The 26828-nt window shown below is 35.6% G+C and overlaps 1 protein-coding gene across 3 annotated transcripts in view; it reads left to right on the top strand.

The window, feature by feature from the left end:
• The window catches only part of HPSE2 (heparanase 2 (inactive)), a 695104-nt gene that overhangs the window by 498277 nt on the left and 169999 nt on the right, over window positions 1-26828 (top strand). For all 3 annotated transcript variants that reach the window (XM_044665757.1, XM_044665756.1, XM_044665755.1), the window contains one exon: window positions 17654-17760. In XM_044665757.1, coding sequence (XP_044521692.1) covers window positions 17654-17760 — 107 coding nt within the window. The remainder of the gene's footprint in view (window positions 1-17653; window positions 17761-26828) is intronic.

Here is a 26828-nt window from a genome sequence, read left to right as displayed (position 1 = left end):
GCTTTGTGATGTTGGTAAGCTTCCACCCTTAGTTTCATATAAAATGGGAATAATAATAATAATCCCAAATTCATAGAGTTGTTATAAGGATTAAATATTATAATATGCAACACGCTTCACAAGTCTGGAGTTCTGTTTAAATTCTAGCTATTGTTACTACATCTAAAAATATGTCCTGGATGCTGGGGAAAAAACAGATTAAAATAAGTGTGGTTCCTACTACATAGAGCTCACTATGTGGTAGGAAAGATGATGTATTATTAAAAAAGACTATGATACAAAAAAGAATACAAATGCATAAGTAAAGTATAGAAGTTATGAGATAAGCTATAAATTAGAGGTCATTGTTGGGGTAATGCTTTTGAAATTCATATATTTGTTTTTCCTTTTCTCCTTTTAAGCTACTATTAATTTTATCTCCTCTTGATACCTAATTAAATTTTCTTGTTCTTGAAAAGTTTTATCAACTTTTTCCTTTAACAAATGCCTCTGTATTTTATAAATCAGATGATTATGTCATCTAGGCATGGGCCTATTTTTAATCAATCATAATAATCCTTTCCATTTTATCCCTTTTGTATCATGGGTTTTCTGTCCCTTTTCTTCTGTATAGTTTCTTTTTTTATTATATCCTTTCAGAAAGCAGTATTTTTACCAATTTTTCAAATATCAGATTAGTTTTGAGTTTGTTTCTGTTCTCTAAAGATTTGTTAGATATGTATAAAACTGCAGGAAGTCAGTTATTTATAATAAAAATATATAAAATGAAAATAGGCATGAAATAGATTATATCAATGTATGAGAAACTTTAAATCTACAAAAAGGTAATAAAAATAATCTATATAAGCCCTAGAGTAAAATGACTAATAAGAGCCCTCTGAAATATTAGGGAAATTGAGGGGAAAACTAGAGAAGAGAACAAAAAATATACTCCTGGATACTTGCCTAGCCAGACATGGACAGTCTCAACCACTCCCTTCCCCGTACCCAAATATGATTCTTTTCTATATGGTCATATATCTAGAACAGGAAGGGACCTTATAGTCTATCTATTCTAACCTGTTCGTTTTATAAATAAGGAAACTAATGCTCAGGGATCTCCATTGACTTATTATCCTAGTCACAGAGAAAGGGGATTGAGTCAAAATTTGAATATAGACTAATTTTCTTTCTACTATACAATGCTGCCTCTCTAATCCAACCCTATAAGCAATCAGTCACTCATAAATAGAACATATACTCTTGTGATAACATTTTTCATTGCCCAGGATAATCCTGAACAAATTGGAATAAATTCCTTCTCAACATGAAAATGACATAATTGTAAACCTGGAAATACAATGTAAAAATGAGCTGCTGTTATTATTATTGAAGTTAAAAGGGACCCCATGAGGCCTTTTAGTCCTATGAACAAGTATTCCATATGACATCTTCAACCAAGTAATGACAATCTTTGATTGAAGACCTCCAGTAAGGGAAAATACACTAGTTGCCAAGATAGTCCACTATAATTTTAGAGAGCTCTAATTACTAGAAAGTTGTTTTTCCTCCCTTGAAATAAAGCCTAATCTTGTCCTTATCCAACCCAAATTTAATCCTTATCCTATACTTTATTATATTCAGTACAATGTTCTATCTTGTCAGGTTCTTTTTGAATGCTGGTGGCAATTTAAAGAAATTATACAAAAGAAAATCAATTAAAGAGATGGAAAATCTATGATATAAAGGTTGACAATATTATACAATAATATGAAAATCTACCACTTTGCAACTTTCATTCATTGCTTCTAGTCTCAAGATCTAGGGCTAAACAGAATAGGTATAATCCTTCCAGATACATGAAGATAGTGATGTGCTTTCTTCTCCAGACTAAACATTCCTGGTTTCTTCAAAGTGAGCCTTATATGCATGACTTCATTGCCTTCATCCTCCAGTAGATACTCTCCAGATTTTATCAATATACTTCCTAAAACTTGGCACCTGGAATTGCACACACTTTTTAGATTCCATGTGGCTGGGGCACACACTCAGGAGTTCCTTATACTCGTGAGATCAGAAGTCTATCTAGTTATTTTTAAACTTGATTTCTCTTTAATATTCAGTTTCTATAATAATTACATAGTTTTGCTTTGCAAAAGACCTTTTTAAAGACAAATTTTAAAAAGTCAATAGTTGAGCATTTTCTATTTGATTACTTACATGGAACAATGACTTAGGTAAATGAGGTTAATAGGGATGTAAGAGAATCATTTGTTAAGCTGGCAGCTCATTTTACCTGTTAAAGAACTAAGAATTTAGGAGACTTTCATTTAGCTTGATCTTTCACTTTTTTCTCATCTTTAGGACAGGAACATAATCTGGTTGGTTTTAGCCTTATGGAAAATTTTAAGATGAAGACAGATTAATTACAATGGAAAAATCTAAGCAGATTTTCTTACAATGTCATAAAGATCTGGTTCTCCAGGATGTAGGTAATTGGTAGATGTACCTGCTAAATCTCCTATTATCAGAACACTAATAACTTGGGATACAATGAATTTATGTAGTATCTTTCCTCTTAAAGGTTCTGAATTAGTTGGGTTTTTTAAACCTTTACCTTCCATCTTAGAATGAATACTGTGTATTGGTTCTAAGGCAGAAGAGTGGGAAGAGCTGGGTAAAGGGGGGTCAAGTGACTTTCCCTGGGTCCCACAGCTGGGAAGTGTCTGAGGCCAGATTCAAACCCAGGACCTCTTGCCTCTAGGCCTGTCCTTTTCTGATATTTTATCTTATTAGATTCACACTAATGTTCTATCCTGCTAGGTTCTTTTTAGATCCTGAGTTCATCTTCCAACATTTCAGCTCTTCATCCTAGTATTGTGTTATCTGCAAATTTTATATGCATTCTATTTATGACTACATGTAAATTCCTGATAAAAATGTGAAATAGTCCTCTCCTGGCATCTCAACTAGCAGAGAGCCTCACTAACTTTTTTTATTAGGACTTAAATATTATTAGTAATGATAAATCATTACACATATTTCATTTCACAAAATCATGGAGGGAACTTTAAGAGTCATCTAGTCTAACTCATATCTGAATAAGAATTGTTGAAAGCTATCCAACAGCTCCAGGAATCTGATAAAAGATGGTTTAAGTGAGAAAGAAAGATTCTGGAGACCGTCTGTCTGTCAGCTCATGGCTGCTCCATCTGACCAGCAATGAGTTTGAGATCTTATTATATACAGTATTCAAAAAAACCCTTTCCAAATCTGACCTCAGAAACTTCCTAGCTGTGTGACCCTGGGCAAGTCACTTGACCCCCATTGCCTACCCTTACACAGTATTGGCTCCAAGACAGAAGGTAAGGGTCAAAAAAAAAAAAAAAACCCTTTCACACAAGGCACACAGGAGTTTGCGGCTGCGCAGGCACAGAATTACCTCACCATTGGTATATAGTTTTACAAAGAATTTTCTCATAAAGATTATGCCATACGAGATAATGTCCAAGGCCAGAAATGAGCCTCACTTTATCTAAAAGTTATGTTAGTAAAAAGCTTCCATATTTTGAAAGATACATTAAAGAATGAGCCTTTGAGATTTTGTGGAGTGTGGGGTGGAAAGTGCCTGGCTGAATATGAAGGGAGGCTGACTGCCTACTTTGACCTTAGCTGTCTAGGAAGAGGTTACAGGGCCAGGCCAGCTTCTCCTGATTTCTGCTCTTTTCTCTTAGGAAAAGTTGTTAACTCCTCAACTGCTGTTTTGCTAAGAACTTAATGCTTTCCAATAAGAAACGTGTGGATCATAAAAGGAGTCAAAAGAGGAGTCAAGATTTTTATCTTAGATAAACCCATTCTGTCTGCGTCCTGACATGCAGTGCAGAGGAAATCACACATACAGCATTACCTCTTATGATTTTATAATGGGATCCAGATTAAATACCTATTACAGATTCTATTTCTCTCAATGACTTCCAATTATAAAATGAACCTCCGGGAAGGGTCAGTTTTCTTGGATTAAGCAACCTGCGGGTACCCCAGCTTTTCAGGGCTCAGGTTACCAGGACCAACCACAAAGGCTGCCTCAGCCTGGATTGATCATGAAGGGAATCCAGATAACAGGCCCTATCCACGAGCCTATTTCTCAGATTGGCCTTCCACAAAGAATTTCTTCTGTAGTTTGGCTAACAAATGATGATCTTATCTTTACTGAAGCTCTTCAGTGAAATAAGTGTAGGGAGTCCCCACCCTAAGAGACAGCTCATTGAACATCAAGAGGTCTAAGGGTTAAGAAGTTTTTCCTGATTCAAGCCTAAATTTGCTTCTTTTTAACTTAACCCTAGTATTCCTAGTTTTTGGTGCTAATAAAAAGAAATTATATGGAAGAAAAGCGTTCAATGATAAGATAAAAAAACCTTTTTTTTTTTGCTTACAGTTCAGATATTTTAAGATTGTTCTCAAGACCTGTCCTAAGCCTTCTCTTCTCTAAACATACACAATCACAAATCCTTCACCTAATCTGGTAAGACATAGTTTCAAGGATTTTCACTATTCTGATTCTATTTCCTAGAACACTTTCCAGCTTAAACTGTAGTGCCCCAAAATGAACATACTACTCCAGATGTTATCATTTGGTTAGGGTTAGAACACCTTATTCTTAGAAGTTATACCTTACTTAAAGGAATTGAAGTTAGCAATAGGTATTTTGGCTCTGTTTTAGTATTGATTTGTTAAACTTGCAATCCACTAAGACTCACAGATCTTTTTTAGACAAACTCTTGTCTAATCGTATCACCCCATCTCATGCTTATGAAGTTGATTTTTTTACCATAATATAAAACTTAGTATTTCACCAATGTATTTGCTTTCTGCCTACTTTTTTGCCATCTGAGAATTTGACAGTCATAGTATTTATAGCCTTATCCAAGTCAGTCATATAATATTAAACCCCATAGATGCTAGCACAAATTGGACATTCTATTATAGACATACTTCCAAACTGACATCAAACTATTAATGGCTTCTCTTTGATTCTGGTCTTTTAATAGCTAGCATTATATAAATCTTTAAGCTTTGCAGAGTACTTTATCTTATTTTATCCTCACCACAATCCTGGAAGAGAGGTTCTGTTGTTATCTCCTCTGTACAGATAAGGTAACTGAGGCAGAAAGCAATTAAGTGGCTTTCCCAGAGTCATATAATTGTTAAGTACTTTAGGCAAGTTTTTAACTTAGGTCTTCCAGACCTCAAGACCAGCTCTCTACCTACTGAGTCAACTACTTTTCTTTACATTCAGAATTCATCTAATTATTTAGCCTGCCCTCTACATCTTTTCTATAAAATTAGCATCAACTATTTTATCAAATGCTTTGCTAAAGTCTAGGTAAGCAATACTTATAGAATTTCTTTGATATATGCCAATTTGGTAATCCTATCAAAAAAAAAAGAAAACAAGATAAGACTGGCTTAATTTGTTCCATGTGAAGCCATTCTGGCTCTTCATGATTGTTGTTTCCATTCTTTTTTAAAGGTGTTCATCAAAGTATCTCTTTCATAATATTTTCTAAATTGTTTCTAGGAAATTAAAATCACTAGCCAATGATTGTACATGCTATTTTCTTCTTTTCTTTGAAAATCAGGACATCTGTCCTTCTCCAGACCTACAGTATATTTTCTCTTATCCATGATCTTTCTGATAGGTTTTTAGTAATCATGTCTACTAATTTTTTCAGGACCAGAGGATCTGGTTTAGCTGGGCCAAGTGATATGAATTCATTAAAAACCAACTAGGTATTCTCTTACTGTGTCCTATAAGCTATTTTTGTTCTGTCCTTTCCTATCCAAAGGTCCTTCTTCCCAGAGAAAAGAGATAAAATGATAATCAAGGAGTTCTGTCTTCTTCTCTATTGTCAGTTATCATTGTCCTAATCACTGTGAATCATCACCCCATCCTATCCTTTCATTGAACCTGCTCTTTCTTCTAAAATAGCAAAAAAAAAAAAAAGAACATTTTATTGTCATTAGTTTTCTTTAGGAGTCTAAACTCATTCTGAGATATGACACTCCTGATACAATTTTTGTTGTATAGTGCCACAGTGAACTCATTTTCTTTCCCCCAAACCCCCTCCTTTTCTGAACTTCCATATTACTGTCAAGGGCACCTTTGTCCACCCAGTCACCTGTAGTGGTGAACCTATGGCATGTGTGCCAGGAGGGGCTGCTCCCCTCCCTCTCTCCACCTGCCTGAGGACATTTCTCACTTCACGCCACTCTACCCAGCAGCCCAATGGGAGCTCTTCCTCCCTCCCTTGTCTGAGGTAAGGGTACGGCTCACATGCAATGTGAGGATTGCAGTTTGGGCACTTGGTATCTAAAAGGTTCACCATCACTGCTCCCTACCAGTGTTTTATCCTCAACTCCTCACTGGCCTACCAGAACCCTATATTCAGGCCGTTGTCAAATCTTGTCAGAGGAAATTATGTTGTTATTAAAAATGACATTAATAAAACTCATTTTGTTTTAAATATAGGTTTATTAACTTTGGAGAGAGTAGTGTGAATTATGAGATTGATCAGAAGTCAGATTTTAAAGATTTAAGAAGGGAATAAGAGAAAAAGAAATGGAAGTTCCAATTGTATTAGGTAGGGATTTAAGAACCAAGAGTATAAAAACATGATTTTTTTAAACCTGGAACTAAAGTCAATTTAATTTTTATTTAATGCTTTTTTGTATTTATAGTGTTAGAGAGATCCCTAGAATGCTAAGAGGTCAGGTGACTTGCCTTTGGTCACACAAGCAGTGTATGTCAGAGGCTGGTCTTAAACACAGGTCTTCCTAGCTCCAAGCCAACTTTCTACTATACCTTGCTAAAAGGACTAGCATGCTTTAGAAGAGGGAGTTTCTTTATCTGGGAGTTCCCTCTATTAATAAAATTACAAGTCTAATCCCTCTCGTTTTCCTTTGTAGAAGACAAGTAGAAATCACCAAGAATATTATCCTTGTTTCCATTCAATTTTAGAAGCTCTTTAGGGAAGGAAATTATATGAACTTCTGCTATAATCTTTTCTTCTGTTTATGAGAAATTGTAGAAATGACACAAATCTTCACCCTTAGGGCAAGATCATCCATTTTCTAAGTCAGGCTCAGGGATTAGAAGCCAGTTGTTTAGCATACTTTATATAACTGTAACCCTGACCTGACACAGATTGGAGCCACACTGAAATAGGATGGGAATCTACACCCTAGACTAATACTGACTGCCCTCCAATATTCTGGAGTATGTATCCTGGACTAATTCAGAATCACTGAGATTAAAGCTAAAGTGATGAACCTCTGTATACTATCAAGCCTCAGCCACAAGGCATCTTTCTGTTTTGGATCAGAACCTTAGCCACCAGGATCCATGATTACCAGACCCTAACTAGATCCAAGTCAGAAGCATATATCATTGTGATAACCAGATCCCTTAGTCCCTACCCAGAGAAATACTCTGAAGCATTGTCTTCAGGCCCAGGCCTGTCCAATCTTACCCAGAGACCCCCAGATTAACAAAGAACCATATGTTTGTTTCACACATGGATTATTTTATAAATTTGAATCCCAAATCTGCCACTTTTTTGTGGTCTTGGGCAAGTCATTATGGCTCTTTAAGTGTATGACATATCAGAAGGCATAGACTTTCATTTATGTCTTTGTATCTCTACTTCCTGGCATAGTGTCTAGCACATAGATACTTAATAAATACTTTTTAAAAATTTTTATTTTTAGAAAATTTTTCCATGTTTACATGATTCATGTTCTTACTCTCCCCTCCACCTACCCACTCTCCCCTCCACACACCCCCTAGCCAACACACATTTCCACTGGTTTTTACATGTGTCCTCAATCAAGACCTATTTCCATATTATTGATAATTGCACTGGGGTGGTCTTTTAGAGTCTACATCCCAATTCATATTCGCATAAACCCATGTGTTCAAGCAGTTGTTTTTCTTCTGTTTTTCTACTGCAATAGTTCCTCCTCTGAATGTGGGTAGCGTTCTCTTTAATAAATCCGTTAGAATTGTCCCAGATCATTGCATTGCTGCAAGTACAGGAATCCATTACATTCAATTTTACCACAGTGTATCAGTCTCTGTGTACAATGTTCTCCTGGCTCTGCTCCTTTCACTCTGTGTTATTTCCTAGAGGTTCTTCCAGTTCACATGGAATTCCTCTAGTTTATTTCTCCTTTGAGCACAATAGTATTCCTTTTTTTTTTATCATTTTATTTTTTTAGAAAAATTTTCCATGGTTACATGATTCCTATTTTTACTTTCCCCTTACCTCCCCTCCACCATATCCAATGCATATTTCCACTGGTTTTAGCATGTGTGATCAGTCAAGACTTATTTACATATTATTGATAGTTGCATTGGTGTGGTCATTTAGTGTCTACATCCCCAACCATGTCCGAATCAACCCATGTGTTCAAGCAGTTGTTTTACTTCTGTGTTTCCATTCCTGCAGTTCTTCCTCTGAATGTGGGTAGCGTTCTTTTCCATAAATCTCTCAGAATTGTCCCAGGTCATTGCATTGCTGCCAGTACAGAAGTCCATTACATTAGATTTTACCACAGTGTATCAGTCTCTGTGTACAATGTTCTTCTGGCTCTACTCCTTTCACTCTGCATCAATTCCTGGAGGTCATTCCAGTTCACATGGAATTCCTCCAGTTTATTATTCCTCACAATAGTATTCCATCACCAGCAGATACCACAATTTGTTCAGCCATTCCCCAAATGAAGGGCATACCCTCATTTTCCAGTTTTTTGCCATTACAGAGAGTACGGCTATAAATATTTTTGTACAAGTCTTTTTCCTTATGAACTCTTTGGGGTATAAGCCCAGCAATGGTATGGCTGGATCAAAGGGCAGGCAGTCTTTTAAAGCCCTTTGTGCATAGTTCCAAATTGCCATCCAGAATGGTTGGATCAATTCACAGCTCCACCAGCAATGCATCAGTATTCCAATTTTGCTACATCCCTTCCAACATTCAGCACATTCCTTTGCTGTCATGTTAGCCAATCTGCTAGGTGTGAGGTGGTACCTCAGAGTTGTTTTGATTTGCATTTCTCTAATAACAAGAGATTTAGAACACTTTCTTATGTGTTTATTGATAGTTTTGATTTCTTTATCTGAAAATTGCCTGTTCATGTCCCTTGCCTATTTGTCAATTGGGGAATGGTTTGATTTTTTTGTACAATTGATTTAACTCCTTATATATTTTAGTAATTAGAGCATTGTCAGAGTTTTTGTTATAAATATTTTTCCCCAATTTGTTGATTCCCTTCTAATTTTGGTTGCATTGGTTTTGTTTGTATGAAAACTTTTTAATTTAACGTAATCAAAAATATTTATTTTACATTTTGTAATTTTTTTCTAACTCTTGCTTGGTTTTAAAATTTTCTTTTCCCAAAGATCTGACAAGTATACTATTCTGTGTTCACTTAACTTATTTATAGTTTCCTTCTTTACATTCAAGTCATTCACCCACTCTGAATTTCTCTTGGTATAGGGTGTGAGATGTTGATCTAGGCCCAATCTTTCCCATATTGTTTTCCAATTTTCCCAGCAGTTTTTGTCAAATAGTGGATTTTTGTCCCAAAAGTTGGGCTCTTTGGGCTTATCATAGACTGTCTTGCTGATGTCACTTACCCCAAGTCTATTCCATTGATCCTCCCTTCTGTCTCTTAGCCAGTACCATATTGTTTTGATGACCGCTGCTTTATAGTATAGTTTAGTATCTGGTACTGCTAGGCCACCTTCCTTCACTTTTTTTAAATTATTTCCCTTGATATTCTTGATCTTTTTTTCTTCCAAATGAACTTTGTTATAGTTTTTTTCTAATTCAGTAAAAAAGTTTCTTGGTAGTTTGATAGGTATGACACTAAATAAGTGAATTAATTTAGGTAGAATGGTCATTTTTATTATGTTAGCTCATCCTATCCATGAGCACTCAATGTTTTTCCAAATGTTTAAATCTAGTTTTAATTGTTTGGAAAGTGGTTAGTAGTTATGTTCATATAATTTCTGTGTTTGTCTTGCTAGATAGATTCCTAAGTATTTTATATTGTGATTTTAAATGGTATTCCTCTTTCTACCTCTTGCTGCTGAGAAGTGTTGAAAATATATAGAATTGCAGATGATTTATGTGCATTTATTTTGTATCCTGCAACTTTGCTAAAGTTTTTAATTATTTCCATCAGCTTTTTAGTTGATTCTTTAGGATTTTTTAAGTAGACCATCATATCATCTGTAAAGAGTGATAGCTTGGTGTCCTCATTACCTATTTTAATACCTTCAATTTCTTTTTCTTCTCTAATTGCTACTGCTAGAGTTTCTAGAACAATGTTAAATAATAGAGGTGATAATGGGCATCCTTGTTTCATGCCTGATCTTATTGGCAATGCTTCTAATTTGTCCCCATTGCAGATGATGCTTGTCAATGGTTTTAGGTATATACTGTTTATTATTTTTAGGAAAGGTCCTTCTATTCCTATACTTTCTAGTGTTTTCAATAGACTGTAAAAGGCCTTTTCAGCATCTATTGAGAAAATCATGTGATTTTTGTTTGTTAGCTTGTTGAAATGGTCAATTATGTGGATAGTTTTCCTAATATTGAGCCATTCTTGCATTCATGGTATAAATCCTACCTGATCATAATGTATAACCCTTTGATCACTTGCTGGAATTTTTTTGCTAGTATTCTACTTAAGATTTTCTATCTTCATTAAGGAGATTGGTCTATAGTTTTCTTTCTATGTTTTGTATCTGCCTGGCTTTGGGATCAGTTTTTGTCATATTTGTGTCATAAAAAGAATTTGGTAGAACTCCTTTGCTTATTGCGTCAAATAATTTGTATAGTATTGGGATTAGTTGTTCTTTGAATGTTTGATAGAATTCACTTGTGAATCCATCTAGTCCTGGGTATTTTTTCTTAGGGAGTTCCTTGATGGTTTGTTCAATTTCTTTTTCTGATATGGGATTATTTAAGTATTCTATTTCTTCTGCTATTAATCTAGTCAATTTATATTTTTGCAAATATTTATCCATATCACCTAGATTACTATTAATGATGCCTTAATTTCCTCTTCATTAGAGGTGAGGTCTCCCTTTTCATCTTTGATACTGTTAATTTGGTTTTCTTCTTTCCTTTTTTTATTAGACTCACCAGTACTTTGTCAATTTCATTTGTTTTTTCAAAGTACCAGCTTCTAGTCTTATTTATTAATTCAATAGTTCTTTTACTTTTGATTTTATTAATTTCTCCTTTAATTTTTATGATCTCTAATTTAGTTTTCATCTGGGGATTTTTAATTTGTTTGCTTTCTGTTTTTTTTTAATTTGTATGCCCAATTCATTGATCTTTGCCCTCCCTAATTTGTTAATATATGCTCTCAAAGATATAAATTTCCTCCTGAGTACTACTTTGGATACATCCCTCAAATTTTGGTAGGATGTCTCATTATTGTCATTTTCTTCTATGAAATTGTCAATTGTGTCTATGATTTGTTCTTTAATTTTGGAGAATCATATTATTTAGCTTCCAATTAATTTTTGATTTGCCTATCCATGTACCCTTACTAATTATTATTTTATTGCATTATGATCTGAAAAGGTCATATTTACTATTTCTGCTCTTTTGCATTTGTTTGCCATGTTTTTATGCCCTAGTACATGGTCAATCTTTGTGAATGTACCATGTCCAGCTGAAAAGAAGGTGTATTCCTTTTTGTCCCTATTTATTTTTATCCACATATCTATCTATTAACTCTAATTTTTCCAGGATTTCATTCACCTCTCTTATCTCTTTCTTATTTATTTTTTTGGTTTGATTTATCTTGATTGATAGGTGAAGGTTCAGGTCTCCTACTAGTATTGTTTTATTATCTATTTCCTCCTTGAGCTCTGCCAATTTCTACTTTAGAAATTTAGATGCTAGGGGGCAGCTGGGTAGCTCAGTGGATTGAGAACCAGGCCTAGAGATGGGAGGTCCTAAGTTCAAATCTGGCCTCAGACACTTCCCAGCCATGTGACCCTGGGCAAGTCACTTGACCCCCATTGCATAGCCCTTACCACTCTTCTGCCTTTGAGCCAATACACAGTATTGACTCCAAGAAAGAAGGTAAGGGTTTAAAAAAATTAGATGCTATACCATTTGGTGCATACATGTTGAGTATTGCTATTTCTTCATTGTCTATACTGCCTTTGATAAAGATGTAATTACCTTCCCTATCTCTTTTAACCAGATCTATTTTTACTTTGGCTTTGTCAGATACCATGATTGCAACTCCTGCTTTCTTTCTCTCAGTTAAAGCCCAATAGATTTTGCTCCAGCCTTTTATTTTTACTTTATATATGTCTACCTGCCTCATGTGTATTTCTTGTAGACTCCATATGGAAGGATTTTGGTTTCTAATCCACTCTGGTATTTGCTTCCGTTTTATGGGCAAGTTCATCCCAATCATATTCAGAGTTATAATTATCAAGTGTGTATTCCCCAACATTTTGATTCCCTCTCCTTGTCCTGTCCTTTCTTCTTTCACTGTTTTCTTCTATATCAGTATTTTGTTTTTAATCAGTTCCCCTAGTTCCCTCCCTTTTTGTACTTCCTTTTTCCCTCCTCCCTTCTTATTCCCCTCTTATTATTTTAGGGTCTTTTTAAGCTACCCCCCCTGCTCTCTCCCTCCCTAGTATTGCTTCCCTCCCCACTTCTACTTCTCTATAGGATGCGAATCAATTCTCTTCCCTAATGGATCTGATTTTTCTTCCCACTTTAAGTTAATTTCAATGCATTTAAGAATTAAGTTATTCCTCTCTCCAACCTCTTTACTCCTCCAATGTATTGGTCTTCTCCCCTCTTTCCCCCACACGCTTTTTTATAGAATATAAATTTACTCCATTTTGTCTTTTTTCCCATTTCTCTTAATATTATCTTCTTTTTTACCTCTAGTTATATATATATATATATATGTATATATATATATATATATATATATATCTTGACATTTCATCCTATACAGTTTGTCACTGTTCCCTCTAAGTATACTTCTTCTAGCTACCCTTAGGATAATAACAATTTTTAAGAATTACCAATATCATCTATTCTTATAGGGATACAAATCATTTGAACTTATTGGGTCCCTTAAAGAAAAGGTTATGTTTTTTTTGTTTTTTTCTCCTTTCTTAATTACCTTTTCATGATTCTCTTGAGTTCTTTGTTAGGGCAGCAAATTCTCTGTTTAAGTCTGGTTTTTTCTTCATGAATGCTTGGATGTCTTCAATTTTTATTAAATGCCTATACTTTCCCCTGAAAGAATATAATCAGTTTTGCTGGATAGTTGATTCTTGGTTGTAGACCCAGTTCTCTTGCTTTCTAGAATATTATATTCCATGCCTTCCAGTCCTTCAGTGTAGATGCAGCCAGATCCTGTGTTATCCTTACTGTGGTTCCCTGGTATCTGAATGACTTCTTCTTAGCAGCTTGTAATATTTTTTCCCTTGGTATGGTACTTTTTGAATTTGGCTATAATATTCCTGGGAATTGTCAGTTGTGGATTAAATGTAGGAGGTAATCTGTGGATTCTTTCAATTTCCACTATTTCCTCTTGTTCAAGAATATTGGAGCAGTTTTCTTGGATAATTTCCTGTAGGATGATGTCCAGGTTTTTTCTTTTGTCATGATGTTCCAGTAGACCAATAATTCTTAAACTCTCTTTCCAAGATCTGTTTTCCAGATCGGAGGCTCTGCCAATGAGGTGTTTCATCTTTTCCTCAAATTTTTCATTCTTTTGATTTTGTTTTATAGACTCTTGTTGCCTTGTGAAGTCATTTGTTTCTAGCTGCTGAATTCTAATTTTTAAAGACTGAATTTCATCCCTGGCTCTTTGGTCATCCTTCTCCTTCTGGTCTGATTTTCTTTGTAGGTCATCTTTCACCTTCTTTGCTTTGTTTTCAAGCTGGTCAATTTTGGCTTTCAAGACACTATTTTCTTGTTTTAGTTCATGTATTTCCTTTTTTCAATTGTCTTCAGATCTCTTGTTTGTTTTTTGAATTCTTGAATTAATTGAATTTTAAGTTTTTGAGTTAATTGAATTTTGAGATCTTCCAAAGCCTGTGTCCAATTTGCTGGAGTTTCTTTGGTTTTGCTTGGAGTTCCTTGATCTTCTATTTCATTTGCTTTTTATTCACTTCCTGCAAAGAAGCTGTCAGTCATAATTTCTTTTTTCTTTTTCTGTTGTTTACTCATATTTTTTCCTTCTTTCCTTCCTGTATCTTCTCTGCTTTGCTGGTAGATTAGGTTAAGAAGGTGGTTTTAATGAGCTTTGATGTAAGATCTTCCCTAGCCAGCAACAGAAGTTTGTGGCTACTTTCTCTGCAGTCAATGGAGTAGGGGTGTTGGGGTTTCCCTACCCTCTGAAGACTTCTTATCTATCTTATTGATGGGATTAAGCCAGTGTGGGGTTGATCTGTAGAGCCTGATGTGCCCTGAGGCTAAAACCTCAAGGGAAGTGGGGAGGGATGAGGGGAGATGGAGAGTTTTCACTGTCTCTAGATTGCCTCTCTGCTTTTCTCCTCTAGCCACCTCCCTGTGTCTGTGTTCAATGCCCTGAGCCTGGTACCAGCAAGGCTCTCTCTCCAGATGTGCATTTGCCTTTCCAGAGATTCCAGGAGCTGCTGGAGACTCAGCACAGCACGTGGGAGAGGGGCCCCAGGATTCCCCTTCCTTACCCTCAAACCCAACAGTTCAAGAATTCAGGGCTTTTTCTTGTCCTACCTCTTGAGCTGTCCAGCAGTAGGATCCTCAAGCTTGGTCCTGTTGTTATATTTGGTTTTCTTTCCCCTCAAAGCACTTTGTTTTTTATCTCAGTGTGGAAGGGTATGGAGGTCTGAAGTTTTGCTCCATCTAAGCCACCATCTTCCCAGAGTTTTAATAAATACTTATTGATCAGCCATTTTAATTGAGCTATAACATAAAATGAGGATATTGAATTAGAGTTCTCTTGGAGTCCTTCCATCTGTATATCCATGATGCCTTCTTGATGAGGATATAAAGCTATTGCTTCATATGAGTTCATACTTGCTTTAGAACATGCAGTTAAATAAAAAGGAATAAAAAAGATTATTTTGGATTTCCAGCCAAGATGGTATTAAGAATGGGAAAAAACCTGCTCAGTTCCCACTCATCTTTTTGACAAAAACTTGAAATTTGCACGGAATTAAATAATGAAGATGAAGAAATCCAATAAAAACTATAGCAAGTAGCTATTTCTACTAAAGATTTGCACAAAAAGTCCACCAGAAGCCCATGGACAACATACTAAAAAAAAAGGCTCCCATGTACAATATACTGGAAAGAAAGCTAACAACAAAGCCAGATTTGGTAGTCAAAAGAGCACCCTCCCAACATTACTACAGACGGCCAAAAACACTTATAGCCTGCACGACTCTGTATCTAGTGGAAGAAAGAATGGAGAGCTCCCCAGTGAAACATATAGTAATTGGAAAATCTGGAAAATCATAGCAGAGCCTTAGAAGCCACCAGGAGCCAGGACAACCCAGGGCTTCAAAATTTCTGCTACTCTCCTAATTCTCTATAGAATGCCCTTCTGAAGGTCTATTATTTTTTTTTTACATTTTTTTTTAAACCCTTGTACTTCGGTATATTGTCTCATAGGTGGAAGATTGGTAAGGGTGGGCATTGGGGGTCAAGTGACTTGCCCAGGGTCACACAGCTGGGAAGTGGCTGAGGCCGGGTTTGAACCTAGGACCTCCTGTCTCTAGGCCTGACTCTCACTCCACTAAGCTACCCAGCTGCCCTGAAGGTCTATTATTTTGCATCTCAAACATCCAAAAAAGGGAAAGGATTAACTCCAAGAGGTGCAGAAGCCTAGGTAACTCAGGGTGAGAACAACAGAGTTGAGCACCCCACCAAAAGCCAAAGCAACAGGACCTGGCCCAAATCTCCAGTTAAAGAACTAAAGATTGGGTTATGAGAAAACCAATGAAGACCTCAACCAATATAAAAAAATTATTTTAGATCTCGATATTCCCCAAAAGGAGAAGGTAGTAAAACTCTTTAACAATGGCAAACATAGATTCAGTAGAAGAAGAAAAGGAATTTTTCTCAAGGACTACATGAATAGCTAGAAGTGAATTCAGAAAGAGATAAAAGCTCTGGAGGAAAATGTGGAAGGAAAATGAATAAATTATAACAGAAAGTGGTAATCCTTACTCAAGAAAAGGTTGTTGTCCAGTCATTTAAGTCATGTCCAACTCTTTGAGACCCCTTTTGGAGTTATCTTGGCAAAGATACTAGAGTAGTTTGCCATTTCCTCTATCTCATTTTATAGACAAGGAAACTGAGGCAAAAAGAGATAAGTGACTTTCTCAAGATTATACAATTAATAAATTTCTGAGGCCAGATTTGAACTTAGGTTTTTCTGACTCCAAGCTGACACCCTATTCATTGTACCACTTAGCTTCCCATTCAAGAAAAGGATTCTCTAATAATAGAAAATATCTAACAAATCAATGACATCATGAAAAAACAAGAAATGTATACTATAATAAAATTAAAACATATGGGGAGGGGTAACTAAAAGAAAATGTAAAATATTTGATATCAAAAATAATTGGCTTGGGAAATAGATCTGAGAGATCATTTAAGAACTATTAGACCCCCCTGAAAGCCATTATTAAAAAAAAAGCCTTGTTAATGTATTTCAAAAATTGTGAATGAAAACTAACCAGAAACAGAGGGAAAAGTAAAGATAGAAAGAATCTGCAAAATGAAATGTCATAGCCAAAATCTACAATTCCCATGTTAAATAAAAAATAAAACTAGCATCCAGAAAGAAGCAATTTATGTACCAAGAAACTACGGTCAGGACCACAGGAGACTGAGCAGCTTCTACTGTAAACAAAAAGAGACCTTGAAATTCAGAATACCAGCAAGAAGAGATAGACTTAGAACCAAGAATAGCTTAGCTTAGCTTTTGATGGTGAGTGTGGAAAAAATTGACCTTTTTTTTTCAAATAGTTAAATTTTTTAACACTTCTGATAAGAAAAAGCACCTAATAGGAACTTTTAAGTACAAATACAAAAATTCAGAGGAACCCAGAAATGTACCTTTTTATTTGAGGTATAAGTTGATACAGTGCTAACATCTAATAGGGAAAGAAGAAACAAGTTTCATTTAGAACATCAATGTCTTCAAAAGTTAGGAAGTATCTGATACCAGATTTGAACCTCTTGTCTATCTAGGCCTGATTCTCCATCTATAGAACTATCTAGCTGCCCCACTATAAATGATATTAAGTTTAGTGAAGGGAGAAATTTTTTCTTAGTTCTCTTTGTCCTTACCACCTAGCTTGGCACACAGTAGGTACTTTTTAAGCTATGGTGCTCCCCCTTTCTGCCCAGTTCTGAAAGGTATATAGAAAAGTTCCTTACGTGTGTACAGACTATCAGCTTGTAGAACTTCTCATTTAAGAACACTCAATCCAGAATTAAGATCTAAGAGGAGCACATAGGAAAATTTTAATTGCTAAGGGGTAATATGTTTTCTCTGGCAAATAGGGAGAAAAGGTTTCATTTTCTCATAATTTTCCTGGCTTTTGTTTTATGAACAGGTGGTAAACACATATACCCCAGGGAAGAAGATTTGGCTTGAGGGTGTTGTAACCACCTCAGCTGGAGGCACAAACAATCTGTCTGATTCCTATGCTGCTGGATTCTTGTGAGTAACATCTGAATTTCAGATATAAGGTGATGGGAAGGAAAAACCATAGCATTCCTGCTATGTTCCTTATTACCTTATCTTGCCAATTTTAAGCAACCAGACAGAGAGGTAGCTTTCATAGAGTACTTGATTTCAAGTCAGGAGACCTTTCTTCAAATTCTGCCTCAGAAATTTCATAGCTGTGTGATCATGGACAAGTACTTAAATTATCTGATCCTAAATTTCCTCACTTTAAATGCAGATAATAAAAACCATCCTCTACTTTTCCCACATATCCAATCAGTTGCCAGATCTTGTTGATTCTACCTCTGTAGCATAACATATATTCAAACTCTTCCTTCCACTCCTACCAGAGTTACACTAATTCAAGATCACATCACCTCTTCCTGGACTGTTGCAATAGCTTCTTGAACTAGTCCTTAACAAATCTGATTATTTTCAAATTGATACTCCAAAAGATTAAGTATGACCATATCATTCCCCTCTACAAGTGTTAGTAATTTCTTGTTGACTCTAGGATAGTATATCAAATTCTCTGTTTCTCGCTTAAAATCCTCTCAAACCAACCTCAACTTGTTCTTTTTAATTGATTACCAATTGCTCCTCCTTATATGCTCACAGTGAAACTGATCTACTTGCTGTTCCCTGTATAACACAACTCATGCTTCCACTTAACATGATATGAAGCTATTCTCTGGAATGACTTGCTCACTAACTTGCTTTCACTAGTCTAGATTCCCAGAGAGAGAACATCACCATATGGTTAATACTCAATATTTTTTCATGGTACTAAGGGTAACCCTTTTGAGAGGATATAAACTTCCATTACTCATTAGTTTTGCCCTTGAACGCCCAACGAATGCATTTCCAATTAAAGCTGCCACCATTCACAGTAATGTTATTTTTAAGTTAAAATATTTTCTTAACAAAAGAAATAACAATTATATTACTGGTACTCATATTAAGTACATGGATAATAAAATATATTACAATTCACACCTGAGTGACATTTCTGCAACAACATACTCATTACTTGTGGAGGAAGTTCATATACATTTACAGGAAACTGGAAGGGAACTATATGAGGGAAGAAAACTCATTTACAACTTTGGACTATAGGCTTTGATGTCATTCTCTCTTAACTGCTGATCTTTTGGTTCTCATTAGTCTTCAATTAGTCACCTCTATCTCTCTTCTATGCTGTAGCATGGCACTTGCAATTTCTTTCAATTTGTAGTGATCCTTTAAAAAGGTGTATAGAAAGTGTTACCTGTTCATGTGAGAAAAGCAGTTCTCTTCAAGTTAGAAAACTTCAAAGCTCATCAGATAAGCTGTACAATCAAATCTAAACAGCTCTCCATTTACCAAGATGCTGTATTGTGCAGTTACAATATAATTCACAGAAAAGAGTTCAGATTGACTCCGTGGGAAAGGCAAAAACAGCCTCATCACCTCTTCTTATTCAGGGGCAGTAACCTTGGCACTCTTTCCTCATTCTGCTTTCCCTCTCAGAAGAGAAAGGACCGAAAAGAATTCCATGCAATTCTTGGAAAATCTACCTTAAACTTTAGGTGGCATTGGAGGGCAATAACAGAAACTGCAGCCTCCCGGAAGCCAATCAGAAGCTAGAAAACAGCATCAACAAAATGCATTTGGCCTCATTTTGTTTGAGGGTTTAATTTTTCTGCTTCACTTTTGTCTTTTATCTTATATGTCTTTAAATAGCTTAATCTCCTGTCTTAGGGACCTACCTTTTACTTAAGAAGTATAGCTCATAAACTTCCTTTTAAGCAATCAGCAATACTTTTTAAATGATATCTCAGACTTTTTTGTTGTTGTTTTAATCTTTTAAGTCATAAAACAGTTATATGCACATATCTAAAGGACCATAATTACCTGCAACTCTTAATTTTCAATAAAGTGTTCAATTTCACTTTCTTCCATCCAATTATATTTCTTTGTGTTCATATTTTTCCATTTGTAATAAATAAAAGTTATGCATCACTTTAAACTAGTAGTTCTTAACCTTTTTGTGTACATCATGGACTCCTTTGGCATTCTGATGAAACCTATGAAACCTTGTTCAGATTAATATTTTAAATAAAGAAAATGTTAAATTTCATTTAGAAGTTAGTGAAAAGAAGGACTTATTATTTCCACCCAAATTATTGTACCCCCTGAAATCTATTCACAAATCCCAGATTAAGGACTTCTGCTTTAAACAATCAAATTGTTCACATTCAAACAAGTCACCTTATATATTTTACAAGGTAATCTCTGTGTTTCTGTGTAGGCTGCCATTTATTTTCTGTCCCAAACTGCTCAAACCCCACTTGAAAACTGTTTTTCTTCATACATATATTCTAGCATATGAGTTCTAAATCTGAAGTCTATGAACTTGATTTTGTAATGTTTTGATCATAGTATTTCAAATATAATTGGTTTTCTTTGTAATCCCCAGTATTATATTTTATCCAGTACATAGACTCTACTAGACTGCCAGTGGGCTCCATAACATACAGAAAGGTTGAGGAAACTTGTTAGCAGATTTTATTAAACTAAAATTCCTTTCCTACTCATTTTAGTTACTGAAATATCCATCTATAATAACAGTAATACCTACATCCTTTAACAGTTCATTTAAATATTTTCCTTTGCACAGAAGTACATTTTTGGGCCCCTTTTCAGCACTAAACTTTTTCATATTAAAGGGCCTTAATGAGACTGTATATTGTGCCTGGGTATGACATCCTATTGTCTATAGCCACACTTTGGTTCAAGTTCACTCCTGTACCTAGAATAATCTCCCTCCTCGTTTCTAGCTCTTGGAACACCTGCCCCTTGCTAAGCACACCTTCAATAGTACTTCCTACAAGGACAATTTTGTTTTCCTCCCAGTTGTTAGTTTTCCATCTAGATTACTTTGTATTTATGTATCTTTCATACTGTCTCATATGTTTAAGTGGTGTAATTCCTCACTAGAATTGTAAATTCCTTAAGAGAAGGGACTATTTTTTGATTGTCTTCAAATCCCTAGTGTCATAACATATACTAAGTACTTAATGTTTATGAAATTTTATTGAATAATTGCAGTTCTTAACTCATAGGGAAAGAAGAAAACAAAAATTTATTAAGCTTATTAAGCAGTTTATAGATATCTCATTTGATTTGATACCAGTAGTATTGCTCTGGGTACAAGATGGTATAATGTATGTGAGGTGCTATATAAATGACACCAGTGTTACTGGTTCCAATTTTTGTTTCTCTGTCCATTTATTCATTCAGTAAGTGTTTATTTAACTTGTATCATGTGTAAGCCACTGATTTAGGTTAATTAAACATAGTCCGTGCCCTCAGAAGATCAAACACATACTCAAATAACTATAATACAAGCATGTGTATAGTAAGTACTATAAGAGTGCTACTGATTGGAACATTCAGATGAAAAGGAATAACTTCTGGCTACAGGGATCAGGAAAGATCTGTATAGAGGAGGTGACAGTTGGGATGGGCCTTGGCTTGAAGAATAGGTAAGATTCTCATAGCCAGAGTGGATAATTGTGTTTTCAGGAGTTTACTTGGGGTCAGTTTAAAAGTAGAGATTATAAATTTCAGAAAGGAAACCACATGAGCACAAGTGAGGTGGTTGGAAAGGGCAAGCAAGGCATGTTTAGGAATTAGGTAACTAATCTATTCTTACTTGAATATAGGTTATACATAGGAAAATATTAACAAGGTCCTTTATAGCCTTACTGTTTTCTTAGGTTACTTGTTCATATTTCCTCTCTTCATCACTTCTGAATCACAAATGTGGTCAAAGACATGATCTTACTGGAATCTAATGAGCAGATCAACCCATCTATTTCAGTATTTGGAATAGTATTATTTGAGAGAAAAGAAAGGAGGGGGGCAGGCAAAGACTGAGAGAGATGGAGGGAAGCAGAAATAGAAAGAGAATATAATAGTCTTGTTCTGTTTGTCATCAGACAGCAAAACTAAGAGCAATAGGTAGAAGTTGAAAAGAGACAGATTTAGACTTGAATTAATGAAAAACTTGCTAACAGTTAAAGCTGTCCCAAAATGAAATGCGCTTCCATGAGAGACAGTGGGTTCTCCCTCACTGGAGGTCTTCATTTAAAATCTATATGGTTCTTTGTTAATGTATTATAGAAAGGTCAGAGTCCAACTCTTTCATTTTACAGTTGAGGAAACTTCAGCCTCCAGAGATTAAATGACTTGCCAAGATCACCAACCTAAGTTCCCTAAGTCCAGAGGCCTTACTTTTTCTACTATACCACATTGTTTTTGAGGGAATTCTTCTTTACATGCAGCTTGGACTAAATAAGGTCTAGAGTCTCTTCTAACTTCAAGATCCTCTAATTCTGTGATTTTTTTCCATTATTGTACTTAACGTTCTGGATTAGCTGTTACATTTCATTTTGTCCTTTACATCTGACCTTTTATTGTTTAAAGAATTCTTGACTAGATTCTTAGTCCGGCAGGTATATTTTTACTGGTCCTCAACAGATGCATTTCATCCTGGCAAAATACTTATATTTTAAGCCCTGGTTTAGACATTCAAATCCCATTCTCAGACATCTTAAACAAATATTCACTTCCACAATCTGCCTTTTTCTTCTCAAGCCCCAACTTCATTTGGCAACAGTAATAAAAATATCTCTTCTGCTAAACTCTTCACTTTCTTGTTTTAGAGTTCATAATCCCAAGTAATGTTTTCTGATGTGCTGTTTTTTTTCTGACTCAATAACCAATAGCTGGTATTGGTTGTTAGGCTTGGGAGATCTTAGGAGTTTTCCCATATATGTCTCAATAAAACTTCTCTAATATTTATATCATGTCAGTAAATAACTATCTCTATACCACAAACCAAGTAGTTACCAACAACCTTCTCTCTCTGGTCATTGCTGAATGAACTCTTTCATGATGATAACCATATAACCATATAATCCTTCCTTAGAGAACAAGAAGCTAATTCCTCCTAACAAGGTCTGATTCTCTCCTCTGTAGGAAGTCTCATGCACAGTATTTGGCTGGCAGTGTTGAGTTGTCCTTCTTTCCTTCCTTTTCTGATAATAGCCATCTTCTGCATAACACCTTTTAGGGTTTGTAAAGCACTTGATATTATCTCATTGATACTCCCAACAACTCTGTGAGGTAGGTGCTATTGTTATCCTTATCTTACAGATGAGGAAATTCAATTTGAAAGATGTTAAGTGACTTGCCCAAGGTTACACAACTAGGAAGTATTGTGTCCAAAGCAAAATTTGAATTCACCTCTTCCTGACTCCATTATACTATGTAGCTACTGGCAGGTGTTACATTTTTCTACTCACCAGACTCAAGTCAGTAAGGATTCCCCTCTACCTCTTAGATTATTTTTATTCTTTTTTTTCCTTTGAATCATTTCTTTCATTTGAAACTCATGGTTCAGAACTGAAGCTTTGGGCTATTGTGGCCTAGATTCAGTCTTAGGAGGCTCATTCTCCATCATGTCTCATGTAACCAGCCAGAGTTTCCTTTCAGAACATCAGATTTTAGTTAGTTTATCATTGAGGACCCTGAGCTGTAGCCCAAGAATTCAGGCTAATAAAATCAAAATCAGGACAAGTTTTATTTAACCCAACATGTACATGGCACAGTGGTACAATGGACTTGTACCTGAGACTATAGATAGTCAAAACAGTTCTTTGATTGTGCAGAGTGGTCCCGTCTCCCCAAGGATCTAGGCATTACCTGACTCATAATACCAGCAAAGGGCAAGATCCAAATTTTTATTCTTTCAAGATTTGGAAGTCCCTCTTTGAAGGACTAGTGTATAAAACCACTTTGAGGGAAGAAGTTCAAGGGGCCTGGCTTGGTGCCTTATATCTCCTCAGTCTGGCCCTGGGCCTCCACTACTAATGAGGAGGTCTGTCTTTCCTGTTGCTGGCATATATATCTGTTGTTCTGCTGTTTCTGTTGCTCTTTCTCAATTAGTTGACAAGCTTTTACTAAGCACTTATTGTGTACCAAGCACTATGCTACATGCTGGGTGTACAAAGAAAGGCAAAAACATAGTGCTTACCTTCTAGAAGTTCACATACCAAAGAAAGGGAAAAGATATAGGCAGCTCTATACATGTACGATATAGACAAGGTAAATGGGAGATTTCAAAGGAAAGGCACTGTAGTAAAGAAACTGGGAGAAGTCTCTTACAGAAGGTGAGATATAAGCAGAGTCTTGAAGGAAGATAGAAGATGGAAGTAAAGAAAGAGACATTTCAAGGCACAGAAGACTGCCAAATGGTATATCTTGTTCAAGGAACATCAAGAAGGCTGGTGTCACTGAATTATAGAGTATATGGAAAGGAATAAATCAAAGTCAGAGAAGGAGAAAGAAGATGGCTTCTAAACAACTTTATTTGCTTCTTTAAACCCTTACCGTCTGCCTTAAAATTAATACTAAATATCAGTTCTAAGGCAGAAGAATGCCGTAAGGTCTAGGCAATGAGGGTTAAGAGACTTGCCCAGGGTCACCTAAGTAGAAAGTGCCTGATGATTCAAACCCAGGACCTTCCATCTCCAGGCCTGGCTCTTTATTTACTGTGCTGCATAGCTGTCCCCTAAAGGACTTTAAATGCAAGCAGATCATTTTACGTTTGACACTATAACTAAGAAGTAACTGTACTGGACTTTTCTGAGAAAGGGATGTGGCATGATCAGAACTGCCCTTCAGGAAGATCACTTTGACAACTGAGTGGTAGATGGATTGGAGTGGAAGGAAATTTGAGATAGGTAGAGCAACAAGCAGACTATTGCAGTGGTCCAGGGGTGAAGGGTTGTGGGCATCTACCAGGTTAGTAGCTGTTGTGAGTGAAGAGATGAGGAAATATGAAAGAGAAGTTATGAAGGTAGAAACAACAAAACATGGCAACAAACATAAGGAGTGGGTACAAGTGAGGAGATAAGTATAACACTTAGATTGTGAACCTGGATAACTGGGAAAATGGTAATATTCTCAAGATTAATGAAGAAGTTCCAAAGACGGGAAGATTTGGGAAGAAAATATAATGAGTTCTAATGGCATGTTGAGTTTTTACTCTGAGGCAGATGTTCTTAACCTACTTCCCATGGACCCCTCAGAGATCCATATATAGATTTCAGAGGATCCATGAGTTTGAATAGGGAAAAAATACTTCTTTATTTTCTCCACTCTTTAATTGAATTAGCATCTCCTTCAATTATTTAAAATATTCCTCTTAGAATAATCCATGGGTTTTAACCAGACTACCAAAGGGGTGCATGCCACAAAAAATAGTTAAGACCTCCCTAAGAGAAATAGTATTCTTAAAATGTTCAGTTTTTAATTGAGTTCACTGTCATCACATATAGTCAGTATAATTAGAAAGCTTGACCCAGTGCTACATTATTATTTTCTACTGATATAGCATGCTTTTCAGAGTAAGGCCCAGATTAGTCAAACTCTTGTGGTAGTACTATTCTTTAATATGTTACAAATAGCCTTATCTTCTGCATGAGGTTGCCACAGTTTCTAATGCAGAGGAAGTATCAAAGAGAGTTTTGACATCAATGTTGGTCCTAACTGACCAAGAAATATTTTGAACTCATAGATAGCTCCAGATTCTTCCCACATCTGCAGCATCCATCTTAGTACCTGTCAGGATATGTTATTGATTGTTATTAGTCCATACCTAAAATTGAGTCATAAAACTTTTCAGTGGTAGCCTACTTGAAAAGTCGGAATTGTTCAGTTTAGATAAGATAATGAATCTTGATATCTGTGAGAATTCTATTGGCAATTATGGCTGACCTTTGATAAACAGGACTCTTTTTAATGATAGTAGTTATAAAACCATCTATCCAAAGGAATTGCTTAGATCAGAGGAATAATAAAACAAAATCAAAGAATTTTAAAAGTAGAAGAAAAGGCAAAATAATTCTTTGGAAAAAACAATAGACCTAGAAAATAAATCAAAGAGATAACTTAAGAATTATTGGACTACCTGAAAACCATGATCAGAACTATAGCCTATATATGATCTTTCAAGAGATTATCAAGGAAATCTGCCCTGACATTATAGAACCAGAGAGGAAAATAGGCATGGCAAGAATTCATAAATCACCACCTAGAAGACATTCCCAAATGAAAAATCCCAGGAATATCATAGCCAAATTCTAAACTCACAAGTCAAGGGGAAAATATTGCAAGTATCCAGAAAGAAACTATTTAAATATAGTGAAGCCACAGTCAGAATAACACAAAATTTAGCAGTTCTACTTTAAGGGATCAGAGGTCTTGGAATATGATGTTCCAAAGGACAAAGGAACTAGGGTTACAACCAAGAATCACCTACCCAGAAAAACTGAGTGTAATCCTTAAAGGGAAGAAATTGATAATTAATAAGATTAAGAACTTTAAAGCATTCTTGATTAAAACAACAACAACTGAGGCTGAATAGAAAACATGACTTTTCTATACCAGACTCAAGAAAAAGATTAAAAAGGTAAATAGGAAAGAAAAATCGTAATGGATTGAACAAGGTTAAACTATTTACATTTTTACATGGGAAGGTGATCCTTGTAACTCCTAAGAACTTCATCATTATTAGGGCAATTAGAAGGCAATAAACAGAGAGCATGAGTGTGAGTTGACTATGATGGGATGCTATCTAAAAGAAATAAAATTAATGGTTGATAAAGAGGAATGCATTGGGAGAAGAGAAAGGTAGAATAGGGTAAATTATCTCACATAAAAGAGGTACAAAAAAGCCTAGTGGAGGGAAAGATGAGGGGAATCGGTGGACAACATTCAAACCTTATTCTCATTGAAATTAGATAAAAAAGGGAATAGCACGTATTCTCAGTTGGGTATAGAAATCTGTCTTACCCTATGGGAAAGTAGGAAAGGAAGGGAATAAGAGAAGGGGTGGTCCTGATAGAAGGAAGGGAAGATTAGGAAAGGTAGTTGTCAGAAGCAAAAACTTAAGGAGGGACTGAGTGAAAGGAGAGAGAAGGAGATAGAGAGAGAGAGAGAGAGAGAGAAGG

Source organism: Gracilinanus agilis, chromosome 2 (assembly GCF_016433145.1).
Source record: "Gracilinanus agilis isolate LMUSP501 chromosome 2, AgileGrace, whole genome shotgun sequence".
NCBI classification, from domain to species: domain Eukaryota; kingdom Metazoa; phylum Chordata; class Mammalia; order Didelphimorphia; family Didelphidae; genus Gracilinanus; species Gracilinanus agilis.
This window is presented reverse-complemented; position numbering and strand designations above follow the sequence as displayed.